Genomic DNA, 15123 nt, shown 5'->3' with positions numbered 1-15123 from the left:
ATGGGCAGTTTTACCTTCTGCCCCTTCTTCCCCCCTTCTTGCCAGCCTGTGCATTCCCCTGCTGTGGCCACCTGCCCTGTGGTGCTGCCCAAACTGGCTGCGCCATGGTAGCCTCAGCAGCCAACTTCCGACCCGCGGGAAAGAGGTCTGTGCAGGCCTCTGCCATCTCAAAGATGGAAGGAGCCCCAGGCATAGCCATTATGGTCCTCCGACAATCATCATTGCAATTACACCTCACAAGGTTTGCAAGGACAATCTTCCTCGCCCAAGGATCTGGCACCTGCCTCTCCACAGCCGCAGTCAGCTTTGCTGCAAATGTCATGAACGGCTCATCAGGCCCCTGGACAATGGTCGAGAATGCCTGCCTTGGGGCAATCATCTCCAGGGTCTGAACAATCGCTGCCATGCCCACCGAGTTGCATTGATCGAGCACAAGGTGGTGAAATCCAGCCTGCCCCTGAGGGTCCTCATAGGGTCCCTTGCCCAACAGCATTTCCGGCACAGCTGCACGCCTGGGATCCTGCTGTCCCAGCTCGGCATTCTGTGCCACTTGGAGAGTCGCCAAACGAGCCCATTTGGTTTCAAAAACACCGTACTGCACCGGGTCAAAAAGGGAATGAGCCACAGCACGGAGATCGGAAGGCGTCAGCACGTCCCTAGCAACCCTCCGGAGAATCTGCATAACTTCGGCAGACCCCACACCATGCTGAGTAACTGCATCACGAAGTTCCTTCTCCAACTTATAAGATACAGGTTCATGGGTGCTATGAGTGACACCCCTGATCACAGGGAAAGCCTGGAAACCCCCTGGCAAAGCCGCAGCTCCTGCTGCGCCCCGGTCCGTGGGCCGCGCAGGGACAAGAGCAGTTGTCCGACTAGGAACCAGCCGAGAACCATCCTTCCCTGCACCCCCCGCAGCACCAGCGGAGCCGTAGGGGCCCCCTCCACGACCCCGCAGATGCCGCAAGGAGGCAGGCTCACACATCTCATCGGTCTTAGACTTACATTCCCACCAGAAACGGCCGGGCTCCTTCGGACGCACGGTCACCTGGCACGGGGGGAGCGTCCACAGGTTCGATGGGGAGGGGCCACGGCCCCTCAGACCCACCGGCCTCCCACCTTCCATGCCAGCAGCCGCGCTAAAGGTGAATACGTCAGCGCCCTGTCGTGCCGCAGCTCCGGCGGGAGCAGCCGCGGCAGACGCCGACGCCGGCACAGCCCGCGGTGCCGGGACGGACCGAAACGAGATCAGCTCGGGGTCCCTGTCCCCGGCCGGGGGGGCCGGGCGGGGCGCCAATGGCGGCACGGCCGGCGAAACCCCATCACTGCGGGGCGGCACCAGGAAACCCGGGAAGCCCCCGATAAGAGAACAGTCTGGGACGCAAGACGCCACAGCGGGCACTGCCCCCACTGCGCGGAGAGGGGCGGGCCGCCCGGCCCCCAGGGCGGGGTCCGACGGAGCACCGACTGACTCTCCGGCCCCAGCCGCCTCCTCCAACTGCGCACGCCCAGAGACGGGCGAGTCCGGCTCGGAGGCGGGCGAACCCGCCTCCACCGCACCCAGGGAGAATTTCTTAGAGATGCCGCAGTTCGGACAAAGAGTCGTCACAGAGTCAGGCTCGAGCAAAGGAGAGGTCTGCCCCAGAGACTCCCCGCCACCGCCAAGTGCTGGAAACGCACAAATAAAGGACGGCGCTCCACCCGCCCCGCCGCCCCCGTGGGGCGAAGCGGGACAGGGGCGGCCAGCCAACTCCACAAGGAGCTCCGTCGCCCGCAAGGCTCCTCTCCCCGGACTCGGGGCCAGCTGGCCAGGAGCCCCATCCGCCCCGGGCGGGGGGCCACCCTCCTCCCGGCCAGATCCGTCCCGGCACGGGGTAGGGGGGGCCCACATCAGACAGAAACTCAAACTCCCCCTCATCCGCCACCGAGAGAGGATGGCTTCCCAGGTGTTGTGATAAGGCACGAAATGATGACACAGACACTGCTGCTTTCAAGGGGAACAAAAGAGGACCTTTATTTCCTGACTTCAACATTTATAGTTTTCCAAAGGTGACAGTGGATTGGAGGGTGACAGTGCCACCTCTCCAAAGTCACTGGACAGACCAAGGGTCCATCAATTCTCTCCACCTCCATGAAAGAATGCAAAACATAGGTTATTTACAGAATGGTGTGTGAGAAAGTTTGTTGAAAGAATGTAAACTTCAGAAGGCTTAACAAGGTTTTACAAAATCAGGGCGACACCCAGGGAGCTCCGAGGACTAGAAAACCAGACCACTGCCAAATCATCATACACCTTTTCCACTGCACCAGCAGTGGCACCACCTACACAGAGCAATCATCAAAAAGGACTTCCTGGAGGCAGGTGCCCAGACGAGACCATTCCTCCCTGGAGAACGTCCTCCCAGGGCCCGAAAAGAACCCCTGCTCCCTGGCCCACGCATAAAGTTTCATAAACTCTCCCCAAGAACCTGGGATCTGCCTCACCTCCAGGACATCTCTCCAGATGCCCAAAACGAAAGACTCCTCCTCGCAAGTCAGGGAGGGGGCCATCACCACGGAAACAACAGGCAAAGCACCAAGGAGGGGGGGTTGGGAGACCGGCACGGCCTCACCGCAAACCGACTTGTCTCAGCCTGGGCTGCAGTACACTTCGGCGGTCACCAGATGTCGCTATCGGACACGAAAGAAACAGACGCACACCTTGCTCTGAAGAGAAGAGCAAAAGGAGAAAGTTTATTTCTGACTCCAATATTTATAGTTTCCCAAAAGTGACAGTGGATTGGAGGGTGACAGTGCCACCTCACCAAGACCACTGGACAAACTAACAGTCCATCAAGTTTCTCCTCCTCCATAAAGGAATGCAAAACAACGTGTTATCTACAGAAAGTGTGTGAGAAAGTTCTCCACAAAGGAGTAAAGACCAGAAGGCTTAGGAAATACTAGAAAATCAGGGGGACAGGTAACAATGTCCTCCAGTGTTCCATCAGGCCAGCTATGTCACCATGGACAGCTGGTTCCATGAGATTCCAATAGGTAATAATGTTCTCCATGTTCCATTACTCCCGGCTCTGTCACCATGGAAACCTGGTTCCATGAGATTCCAACAGGTAAAAATGTTCTCCAGTTTTCCATTACTCCTGGATCTGTCACCATGGACACCTGGTTCCATGAGATTCCATGGGGTAACAATGTTCTCCAGTGTTCCATTAACCAGGCTCTGTCACGATGGACACCCGATTCCATGAGATTCCATGGGGTAATAATGTTCTCCAGTGTTCCATCAGGCCAACTCTGTCACCATGGACACCTGGTTCCATGAGATTCCAACAGGTAACAATGTTCTCCAGTGATTCATCAGGCCAGGCTCTTTCACCATGGACACCATTATTCATGGCTATTCCATGAGGTAACCATGTTCTCCAGCGTTCTATCAGGCCCAGCTCTTTCACCATGAACATGTGGTTCCATGAGATTCCAGGCGGTAGCAATGTTCTGAAGTGCTCCATTCCTCCCGTCTACGTCACCATGGCCACCTGTTTCCATGAGATTCCATGGGGTAACAATGTTCTCCAGGGATCCATCAGGCCAGGCTCTATCATCATGGACACCTGGTTCCATGGGATTCCATGGGGTAACAATGTTCTCCAGTGTTCTATCAGGCCAGCTCTGTCATCATGGACACCAGGTTCCATGAGATTCCCTTGGGTAACAATGTTCTCCCGTGATCCATCAGGCCAGGCTCCGTCACCGTGGACACCACTTTTCATAGGATTCAATGAGGTAACAATGTTCTCCAGCGTTCCATCAGGCCCGGCTCTGTCACCATGGACACCTGGTTCTATGAGATTCCAGTGGGTAACAATGTTCTCCAGTGTTCCATCAGGCCCGGCTCTGTCATCATGGACACCAGGTGCCATGATATTCCATGGGGTAACAATGTTCTCCAGTGTTCCATCAGGCCAGGCTCTGTCACCATGGACACCTAATTCCATGAGATTACATGGGGTAACAATGTTCTCTAGTGATCCATGAGGCCAGGCTCTGTCACAATGAACACCCGGTTCCATGGGATTCCATGGGGTAACAATGTTCTCCAGTGTTCCATCAGGCCACCTCTGTCACCATGGACACCTGGTTCCATGAGATTACAACAGGTAACAATGTTCTCCAGTGATTCATCAGGCCAGGCTCTTTCACCATGGACACCATTTTTCATGGGTATTCCGTGAGGTAACCATGTTCTCCAGCATTCTATCAGGCCCGGCTCTTTCACCATGGGCAACTGGTTCCATGAGATTCCACTGTGTACCAATGTTCTCCAGTGTTCCATCAGGCCCGGCTCTGTCGCCTTGGACAGCTGGTTCCATGAGATTCCATGGGGTAACAATGTTCTCCAGTGTTCCATCAGGCCCATCTCTGTCACCAGGGACAGCTGGTTCCATGAGACTCCAGTGGGTAACAATGTCCTCCAGTGTTCCTTCAGGCCCGGCTCTGTCACCATGGACAGCTGGTTCTATGAAATTCCAGTAAGTAATAATGTCCTCCATGTTCCATTACTCCCGGCTCTGTCACCATGGACAATTTGTTCCATGAGATTCCATGGGTTAACAATGTTCTCCTGTGATCCATCAGGCCCAGATCTGTCACCATTGACACCTGGTTCCATGGCATTCCATGGGGTAACAATGTTCTCCAGTGTTCCATCAGGCCTAGCTCTGTCAACATAGACACCTGGTTCCATGGCATTCCATGGGGTAACAATGTTCTCCAGTGTTCCATCAGGCCTAGCTCTGTCACCATGGACACCTGGTTCCATGAGATTCCAAGGGTAACAATGTTCTCCAGTGTTCCATCAGGCCAGCTCTGTCACATGGACACCTGGTTCCATGAGATTCCATGTGGTAACAATGTTCTCCAGTGATCCATCAGGCCAGGCTCTTTCACCATGGACACCATTTTCCATGGGATTCCATAGGTAACAATGTTCTCCAGTGTTCCATCAGGCCTGGGTCTGACACCATGGACACCTGGTTCCATGTGATTCCATGGGGCAACAATGTTCTCCAGTGTTCCATCAGGCCCAGCTCTGTCACCATGGACACCAGTTCCATGAGATTCCATGGAGTAATAATGTTCTCCAGTGTTCCATCAGGCCCAGATCTGTCACCATGGACACGTGGTTCTATGGGATTCCATGGGGTAAAAATGTTCTCCAATGTTCCATCAGCCGGCTCTGTCACCATGGTCACCTGTTCCATGAGATTCCTTGGGGTAACAATGTTTTCAAGTGTTCCATCAGGGACCATTCTGTCGCTATGGACACCCGGTTCCATGAGATTCTGCTGGGTAACAAAGTTTGCCAGTGTTCCATCAGGCCCGACTCTGTCACCATGGATACCTGGATCCATGTGATTCCATGGGGTAACAATGTTCTCCAGTGTTCCATCAGGCCAAGCTATATCACCATGGACACCTGGATCCATGAGACTTCAGTGGGTAACAATTTTCTCCAGTATTCCTTTACTCCCGGCTCTGTCACAATGGATACCCAGTTCCATGGGATTCCATGAGGTAATAATGTTCTCAAGATTTCCATTACTCCCGGTTATGTCACCATGGACACCTGGTTCCATGAGATTCCTTGGGGTAACAATGTTTTCAAGTGTTCCATCAGGGACCATTCTGTCGCTATGGACACCCAGTTCCATGAGATTCTGCTGGGTAACAATGTTCGCCAGTGTTCCATCAGGCCCGACTCTGTCACCATGGACACCTGGTTCCCTGAGATTCCATGATGTAACAGTGTTCTCCAGTGATATATCAGGCCAGGCTCTGTCACCATGGATATCTGGTTCCATGGGGTAACAATGTTCTCCAGTGTTCTATCAGGCCCAGATCTGCCACCACGGTAACATTGTTCCATGAGATCCCATTGTGTAAGAACATTCTCCAGTGTTCCATCAGGCCTGGCTCTGTCACTATGAACACCTGGTTGCATAGTATTTCACTGTGCAAAAATTTTATTCTGTGTTCCATCAGGCTCGGCTCTGTCACCATGGACATCTGGTTCCATGAGATTCCATGGGGTAACAATGTTCTCCAGTGTTCCATCAGGCCCGGCTCTGTCACCATGGACACCTGTTTCCATGAGATTCCAGTGGGTATCAATGTCCTCCAGTGTTCCTTCAGGACCGGCTCTGTCTACATGGACAGCTTGTTCCATGAGATTCCGGTGGGTAATAAAGTTCTACAGTGTTCCATCAGGCCCATCTCTTGTCACCATGGACAGCTGGTTCTATGAGATTCCAGAAGGTAATAATGTTCTCCAGTGTTCCATCAGGCCTGGCTCTGTCACCAAGGACACACTGGTTCCATGAGATTCCATGGGTAACAATGTTCTCCAGTGTTCCATCAGCTCCTACTTTGTCACCATGGACACCTGGTTCCATGAGATTCCATGGGGTAACAATGTTCTCCAGTGTTCCATCAGCCCCAGACCTATCACCATAGACACCTGTTTCCATGAGATTCCATGGGGTAATAATGTTCTCCAGTGTTCCGTCAGGCCCATATCTGTCACCATGGACACCTGGTTCCATGAGATTCCATGGGGTAACAATGTTCCCAAATGTTCCATTAGCCCGGCTCTGTCACCATGTACACGTGGTTCCATGAGATTCCAGTGGGTAACAATGTTCTCCAGTGATCCATAAGGCCAGGCTCTGTCACAATGAACACCTGGTTCTATGGGATTCCATGGGGTAACAATGTTCTCCAGTTTTCCATCAGGCCTGCTCTGTCATCATGGACAACTGGTTCCATGAGATTCCATGGGGTAACATTGTTCTCCTGTGATCAATCAGGCCAGGCTCTGTCAGCATGACACCTGTTAGGATTCCATGAGTAAAATTTCTCAAGAGTCCTACTCCGTCTCACATAGCACTGGTTCCATGAGATTCCATGGGGTAACTGTCTATGTTCCATCAGGCCCACTTTGCACGGAGCCGGTCCAGAATTCATGGATCATGTTCTCAGTGTTCCAGGCCTTCTGTGACCATGGACACCTGGTTCTATGAGATTCCAGTGGGTAACAATGTTCTCCAGTGTTCCATCAGCCCCAGACCTATCACCATAGACACCTGTTTCCATGAGATTCCATGGGGTAATAATGTTCTCCAGTGTTCCATTAGCCAGGCCCTGTCACCATGGACACCTGGTTCTATGAGATTCCATGGGGTAATAATGTTCTCCAGTGTTCCATCAGGCCGGGCTCTGTCACAATGAACACCTGGTTCCATGGGATTCCATGTGGTAACAATGTTCTCCAGTGTTCCATCAGGCCTGCTCTGTCATCATGGACACCTGGTTCCATGAGATTCCATGGGGTAACATTGTTCTCCTGTGATCAATCAGGCCAGGCTCTGTCACCATGGACGCCACTTTTCATGGGAATCCATGAGGTAACAATGTTCTCCAGCGTTCCCTCAGGCCCGGCTCTGTCACCATGGACACCTGGTTTTATGAGATTCTAGTGGGTAACAATGCTCTCCAGTGTTCTATCTGGCTCGGCTCTGTCACCATGGACATCATGTGCCATGATATTCTATGGGGTAATAATTTTCTCCAGTGTTACATCAGGCCCATCTCTGTCACCATGGACAGCTGGTTCTATGAGATTCCAGTAGGTAATAATGTTCTCCATGTTCCATTACTTCCGGCTCTGTCACCATGGACACCTGGTTCCATGAAATTCTAGTGGGTTACAATGTTCTCCAGTGTTCCATCAGGCCTAGGTCTGTCACCATGGACATCTGGTTCCATGAGATATCATGGGGTAACAATTTTCTCCAGTGTTCCATCAGGCCCAGCTCTGTCACCATGGACAGTCTAAGTCTACGCCATCTTCATCGGTAGACACCACGTCGACCTCGTCTTCCGGGGTGGACACCGGGTGTACCCCGTCTTCCGCGGCGGACACCAAGTCTACCCCATTTTCCGCGGCGGACACCGGGTCTACTCTGTCTTCTGCGGCGGACACCGGTTCTACCCGGTCTTTCGCGGCGGTCACCGGGTCTACCCTGTCTTCCGCGGTGTACACAGTGTCTTCCCTGACTTCCGCAGCGGGCACTGGGTCTACGCAGTTTGCTGCGCCAGACATCGGGTCTACACCGTCTTCTGCGGCGGACACCGGTTTTACCACATCTTCAACGGCGGACGCCGTGTCTACCCAGTTTCCTGCGGCATACACAGGGCCTGACCCTTCTTCCACGGCGTATACCAGGTCTATCCCGTCTTTCGCGACGGACACCAGGTCCACGCCGTCTTCCGAGGCGGACAACCGGTCAACCCCATCTTCTGCGGCGGACACCGGGTCTACCCTGGCTTCCGTGGCCGACAGAGGGTCTATCCCGTCTTCCGGAGCAAACACCTGCCTTCCTTGTCTTCTGCGCCGGACACTGGGTCTACCCGGTCTTCCGCGCCGGACACCGGGTCTACCCCGTCTTCTGCGGCGGACACCGGGTCTACCCCTGGCTTCCGTGGCCGACAGAGGTCTATCCCGTCTTCCGGAGCAAACACCTGCCTTCCTTGTCTTCTGCGCCGGACACTGGGTCTACCCGGTCTTCCGCGCCGGACACCGGGTCTACCCCGTCTTCTGCGGCGGACACCGGGTCTACCCGGTCTTGTACGGCGGAAACCTGGTCAACCCTGTCTTCCGCGGCATACACCGGGACTACGCCATTTGCCGCGCCGGACACTGGGTCTAACCCCGTCTTCTGCGGCAGACACCAGGTTTACCCTGTCTTCCACGGTGGACACCGTGTCTATCCCGCCTTCCGCGGCGGACACTAGGTCTACCCAATCTTCTGCGGCTGACGCCAGGTCTAACCCGTCTTCCGCAGCGGACACAGGGTCTAACCCGTCTTCCACAACGTGCACCAAGTCTACCCTGTCTTCCGCAGCGGACACCGGGTCTACCCCGTCTCCTGCGGCGGACACCAGGTTTAACCAATCTTTTGCCGCGGACACCGGGTCTACCCCATCCGCCGCAGCGTATTACAGTGGTTTTCTGGGGTCCCAGGATGAGGGAAGAGACGACAACGTTGACTCCATGTATCAGAAGACTTTGATTTATTATGATATGATATATAAGATATAAAAACTATACTAAAAGAATAAAGAGAAGGATTTCACTACAAAGCTAATCTAAGAATAGAAATGTGTAAACTGAAGTCTTCTCAGCCTGAGATGGGCCGAACAGGTGAATTGTGATAGGCTCTTAATTGCAAACAGTCTGACGGGGCCAATCACAGATTTTCCTGTGGCATTCCACAGCAGCAGATAAGAATTGTTTACTGTTGTTCCTGAGGCTTCTCAGCTCTAAGGAAAGGAAAAATCCTAAGTAAAGGATTTTTCATAAAATATGTTGGCAACAGCGGCGGACACAGGGTCTACCCGTTTGCCGCGGCAGAAAAACGGGTCTACCGCGTCTTCCGCGGCGGACACTGGTCAACCCCGTATTCCGCTGCGCACACGGGGTCAACCCTTCTTCCGAGGCGGACACTGGGTCTACCCTTCTTCCACGGCGGACACTGGGTCTACCCCGTCTTCCGCGGTGGACACCGGGTCTACCCTGTTTTCCACGGTGGAAACCTGGTCTACTCCTTCATCCGCGGTGGACACCGGGTCTACGCAGTTGTGCCGCGCCGGACACCGGGTCTACCCCGTCTTCCGCGGTGGAAACTAAGTCTATGCCGTCTTTAGCGGCAGACACTAAGTCGACCTCATCTTCTGGGGCGGACACCGGGCCTACCACGTCTTCGGCGGCGGACACCGGGTCTACCCCGTCTTTCGCGGCGCACACAGGGTCCACCCCGTCTTCCGCGGAGGACACTGGGTCTAACCAGTCTTCCGCGGCGTACACCATGTCTACCCCGCCTTCCGCGGCGGACAGTGGGTCTACCCCGTCTTCAACGACAAACACCGTGTGTACCCCGTGTTCTGCGGCGGACACCGGGTCTACCCCGTCTTCCACGACTTACACCGGGTTTTCACCGTCTTCCGCGGCGTATACCAAGTCTACCTCGTCTTCCGCCGCGGACACCGGGTGCAGCCGTTCTTCCACGGCGGAAACCTGGTCTACCCCTTTTTCCGTGGCGGACACTGGGTCTACGCCGTTTGCCGAGCCGGACACCAGGTCTACCCCGTCTTCCGCGGCAGACACCAGGCCTACCCCGTCTTCAGCGGCGTACACCAGGTCTATTCCGTCTTCCGAGACGGACAAAAGGTCGACCCCATCTTCCGAGGCAGACAACTGGTCATCCCCGTCTTCTGCGGCGGACACCGGGTCTACCCCGTCTTCCGTGGCAGACACCGGGTCTATCCTGTCTTCTGCAGAAAACACCTGGTCTTCCCCGTCTTCCGCCTTGGACACCAGGTCTACCCCGTCTTCCGTGTCGGACACCGGGTCTACCCCGTCTTCCGCGGTGCACACCGTGTCTACCCGGTCTTCTGCAGCGGACACCGTGTCTACCCCGTCTTCTGTGGCGGACACCGGGTCTACCCAGTCTTCCGCGGCTGACACCAAGTATATCTCCTCTTCCGCGGCCGAAACTAAGTCTACGCCATCTTCAGCGGTGGACACTAAGTCGACCTCGTCTTCCGGGGCGGACACCGGGCCTACCCAGTCTTCAGCAGCGGACACCGGCTCTACCCCCTCTTCCGCGGCATACACTAGGTCTACCCTATCTTCCGAGGCGGACACCGGGTGTATGCCGTCTTCTGCAACGGACACCGGGTCTACCTCTTCTTCCACGGCGGACACCGGGACTATCCCGTCTTCTGCACCGGAGACCGGGTCTACCCGATTTTCCACGGTGGAAACCTGGTCAACCCCTTCTTCCGCAGCGGACTCAGGGTCTACGCCATTTGCTGCGCCGGACACCAGGTCTACCCCGTCATCCGCGCAGACACCGGGTCTACCCTGTCTTCTGCGGCGGACGCCGCGTCTTCCCCATCTTCCGCGACAGACACCGGGTCTACCCATTCTTCCGCGGCGGACACTAGGACTATCCCGTCTTCTGCAGCGGAGACCAGGTCTACCCCATCTTCCGCGGCGGACACCGAGTCTACCCCGACTTCCGCGATGGACACTAGGTCTACTTCGTCTTGCCCGGTGTACTCCAAGTCTACCCCGTCTTCCGCGGCGTACACCGGGTCTGCTCCAGCTTCCACCACGGACACCGGGTCTACACAGTCTTCCGCAGCTGACACTGGGTCTACCCAGTCTTCCGCGGCAGACACCGGGTCTACTCCTTCTTCTGTGGCGGACACCGGGTCTACCATGTCTTCTGCCGCGGAAACCGACAGTACCCAAACTTCCGCGGTGGACACCGGGTCTACACCGTCTTCCGCCACGGACACCGGGTCTACCCGGCTACTACGGTGGACACTGGGTCTACACTGTCTTCCGCGGCAGACACCGGGTCTACACTGTCTTCCACGGCGGACACCGGATCTACCCTGTCTTCCGCGGTGGACACTCCGTCTACCCCGTCTTCCATGGCGCACACCGGGTCAACCCTGTCTTCCGCGGCGGACACCAGGTCTACCCTGTCTTCCGCGGCGGACAACGGCTGTACCCCGTCATCCACGACGCACACTGGGTCTACCCCATTTTCCGCAGGTGACACCAGGTCTACCCCATCTTCTGCGCCGGACACCAGGTCTACACCATCTTCCGCGACGGACATTGGGTCTACCCCGTGTTCTATGGCACACACCGGGTCTACCCCGTCTTCTGCAGCAGACACTAGCTCTACCCCGTCTTCCGCGGTGTACACCGGGTCTACCCTGTCTTCCGCGGCGGACAACAGGTCTACTCCATCTTCCGCAGCGGACATCAGGTCTACTCCATTATCCGAGGCGGACACTAGGTATACCCCATGTGAAGCGGCTGACACTAGGTCTACTTCGTCTTGCCCGGCGTACTCCGGGTCTACCCCGTCTTCCCCGGTGTACACCGGGTCTACACCAGCTTCCACCGCAGACGCCGGGTCTACCCCGTTTTCCACGCTGAACACCGGCTCTACCCTGTCTTCCGCTCCGGACACCGTGTCCGCCCCGTCTTCCGCGGCAGACACCGTGTCTACCCTGTCTTCCGCAGCAGACACCTGGCCTTTCCCGTCATCTGCGGCGGACGCTGGGTCCACCCCGTCTTCTGCGGCGGACACCGGGTCTACCCCGTCTTCCGCGACGGACACTGGGTCTACCCTGAATTCCGCGGCGGACACCGGGTCTACCCCGACTTCTGCGGTGAAAACCGGGTCTACCCCATCTTCCGCGGCTCACACCGCGTATATCTCATCTTCCGCGGCCAATACCAAGTCTACGCCGTCTTCAGCGGTGGACACTAAGTCGACCTCGTCTTTCCGGGCGGACTCCGGGCCTACCCCGTCTTCGGAAACGGACACTGGGTCCACCCCGTCTTCTGTGACGGACACCTGGTCTACCCGTTCTTCCACGAAGGACACCGGGTCTACGCAGTGTGCCGCGCCGGACACCAGGTCTACCGCGTCTTCCCCAGCAGACAGTCGGGTCTACCCCGTCTTCAGCGGCGGACGCCGTGTCTACCCAGTTTGCCGTGGTGTACCCAGGGTCCAACCCTGGGTCTTCCGCGGCGTGCACAAGGTCTATCCCGGTTTCCACGAAGGACACCAGGTCCACCCCGTCTTCCGCGGCGGACACCGGGTCCACCCCGTCTTCTGCGGCGGACACCGTGTCTACCCCATCTTGTGCGGCGGACACTCAGTCTTCCCCGTCTTCCGCAGCAGACACCAGGTCTAACCCGTCTTCCGTGGCGGACACTGGGTCTACGCCGTTTGCCGCGCCGGACACCAGGTCTACCCCGTCTACCATGGCAGACAACGGGTCTACCCCGTCTTCCACGGCGGAAACCTGGTCTACCTCTTCTTCCGTGGCAGACACCGGGTCTGCCCTGTCTTCCGCGGCATACGCCATGACTACCCAGTTTGCTGCGGCGTACACATGGTCTACCCCGTCTTCTGTGGCGGACACCGGATCTACCCCGTGTTCCACAGTGGACACCGGGTCTTCCCCTTCTTCCGCAGCGGACACCAGGTCTACCCCTTCTTCCGCGGCAGACACCTGCTCTACGCCGTTTGCCGCGCCGGACACCGGGTCTACCCCATCTTTCGCGGCGAACACCGGGTCTAACCCGTCTTCCGAGGCCAAAACTAAGTCTACGCCTGTCACCGACATGTTTTATGAAAAATCCTTTACTTAGGATTTTCCCCTCCTGAGAGCTGAGAGGCCTCAGGAACAAACTGTAAACAATTCTTATCTGCTGCTGTGGAATGCAACAGGGGAGGTCTGTGATTGGCCCCGTCAGACTGTTTGCAATTAAGAGCCTATCTATTAAGAACACCTGTCCGGGCCGGGCTCGGTCTGAGAAGAGTTTAGTTTACATTCTTTTTCTATTCTTAGCATAGCATGGTAGTGAAATCCTTCTCTCTATTCTTTTAGTATAGTTTTTATATATTATCTATCATATAATAATAAATCAAGCTTTCTGATACATGGAGTCAACTTTGTCGTCTCTTCCCTCATCCTGAGACCCCTGTGAACGAGATAACATACGCCGTCTTCAGCGGTGGACACTAAGTCGACCTCGTCTTCCACGGCGGACATCGGGTCTACGCCGTTTGCCACGCCAGACACCGGGTCTACCCCGTCTTCTGCGGGGGACACCGGGTCTACCCCATCATCTGCGGCAGATGCCGTGTCTACCCAGTTTGCCGCGGCGTACACAGGGTCCACCCCGTCTTCCGCGGTGTACAAAAGGTCTATCCTGTCTTCCGCGACGGACACCGGGTCCACCCCGTCTTCCACGGTGCACACCAGGTCTACCCCGTCATCCGCGGTGGACACCGAGTCTACCCCAACTTCTGCGGTGGACACCGGGTCTACCCCATCCGCCGCAGCGTATTACAGTGGTTTTCTGGGGTCCCAGGATGAGGGAAGAGACGACAACGTTGACTCCATGTATCAGAAGACTTTGATTTATTATGATATGATATATAAGATATAAAAACTATACTAAAAGAATAAAGAGAAGGATTTCACTACAAAGCTAAGCTAAGAATAGAAATGTGTAAACTGAAGTCTTCTCAGCCTGAGACGGGCCGAACAGGTGAATTGTGATAGGCTCTTAATTGCAAACAGTCTGACGGGGCCAATCACAGATTTTCCTGTGGCATTCCACAGCAGCAGATAAGAATTGTTTACTGTTGTTCCTGAGGCTTCTCAGCTCTAAGGAAAGGAAAAATCCTAAGTAAAGGATTTTTCATAAAATATGTTGGCAACAGCGGCGGACACAGGGTCTACCCCGTTTGCCGCGGCAGAAAACGGGTCTACCGCGTCTTCCGCGGCGGACACTGGTCAACCCCGTATTCCGCTGCGCACACGGGGTCTAACCCTTCTTCCGAGGCGGACACTGGGTCTACCCCTTCTTCCACGGCGGACACTGGGTCTACCCCGTCTTCCGCGGTGGACACCGGGTCTACCCTGTTTTCCACGGTGGAAACCTGGTCTACTCCTTCATCCGCGGTGGACACCGGGTCTACGCAGTGTGCCGCGCCGGACACCGGGTCTACCGCGTCTTCTGCGGCAGACACCAGGTCTACCCCGTCTTCCGCAGCGGATGCCGCATCTACCCAGTTTGCCGCGGCTACCCCGTCTTCCGCATCGGGCACCAGGTCCACCCCATCTTCCGAGGCTGACAACCGGACAACCCCGTCTTCTACGGCGGACACCGAGTCTACCCCCTCTTCCATGGCAGACACCTGCTCTACCCCGTCTTCCGCAGCAAAGACCTGGTCTTCCCTGTCGTTTGCGGCGGACACTGGGTCTACCCCGTGTTTCGCGGCGGACACCAGGTCTTCCCCGTCTTCCTTGGCAGATACCGGGTCTACCGCGTCTTCCGCGGCGCATACCGGTTCTACCCCGTCTTCCACGGCGGAAACTAACTCTACGCCGTCTTTAGCGGTGGACAGTAAGTCGACCTCGTCTTCCGGGGCAGACACCGGGTCTACCCCGTCTTCCGTG

At 55.9% G+C, this 15123-nt stretch overlaps 2 protein-coding genes across 2 annotated transcripts in view; both read left to right on the top strand.

The window, feature by feature from the left end:
• LOC103825080 (zinc finger and SCAN domain-containing protein 2-like) overlaps positions 1-1471 on the top strand; it is a 36285-nt gene extending 34814 nt beyond the window's left edge. The window contains exon 8 of the mRNA XM_050976801.1: positions 295-1471. Coding sequence (XP_050832758.1) covers positions 295-1471 — 1177 coding nt within the window. The remainder of the gene's footprint in view (positions 1-294) is intronic.
• Positions 1-15123, top strand: part of LOC108961955 (runt-related transcription factor 1-like) — a 143296-nt gene that overhangs the window by 80759 nt on the left and 47414 nt on the right. The gene's annotated exons all lie outside the window — the stretch shown is intronic.

This window comes from Serinus canaria, chromosome 1 (genome assembly GCF_022539315.1).
Source record: "Serinus canaria isolate serCan28SL12 chromosome 1, serCan2020, whole genome shotgun sequence".
Taxonomy (NCBI): Eukaryota; Metazoa; Chordata; class Aves; order Passeriformes; family Fringillidae; genus Serinus; species Serinus canaria.
This window is presented reverse-complemented; position numbering and strand designations above follow the sequence as displayed.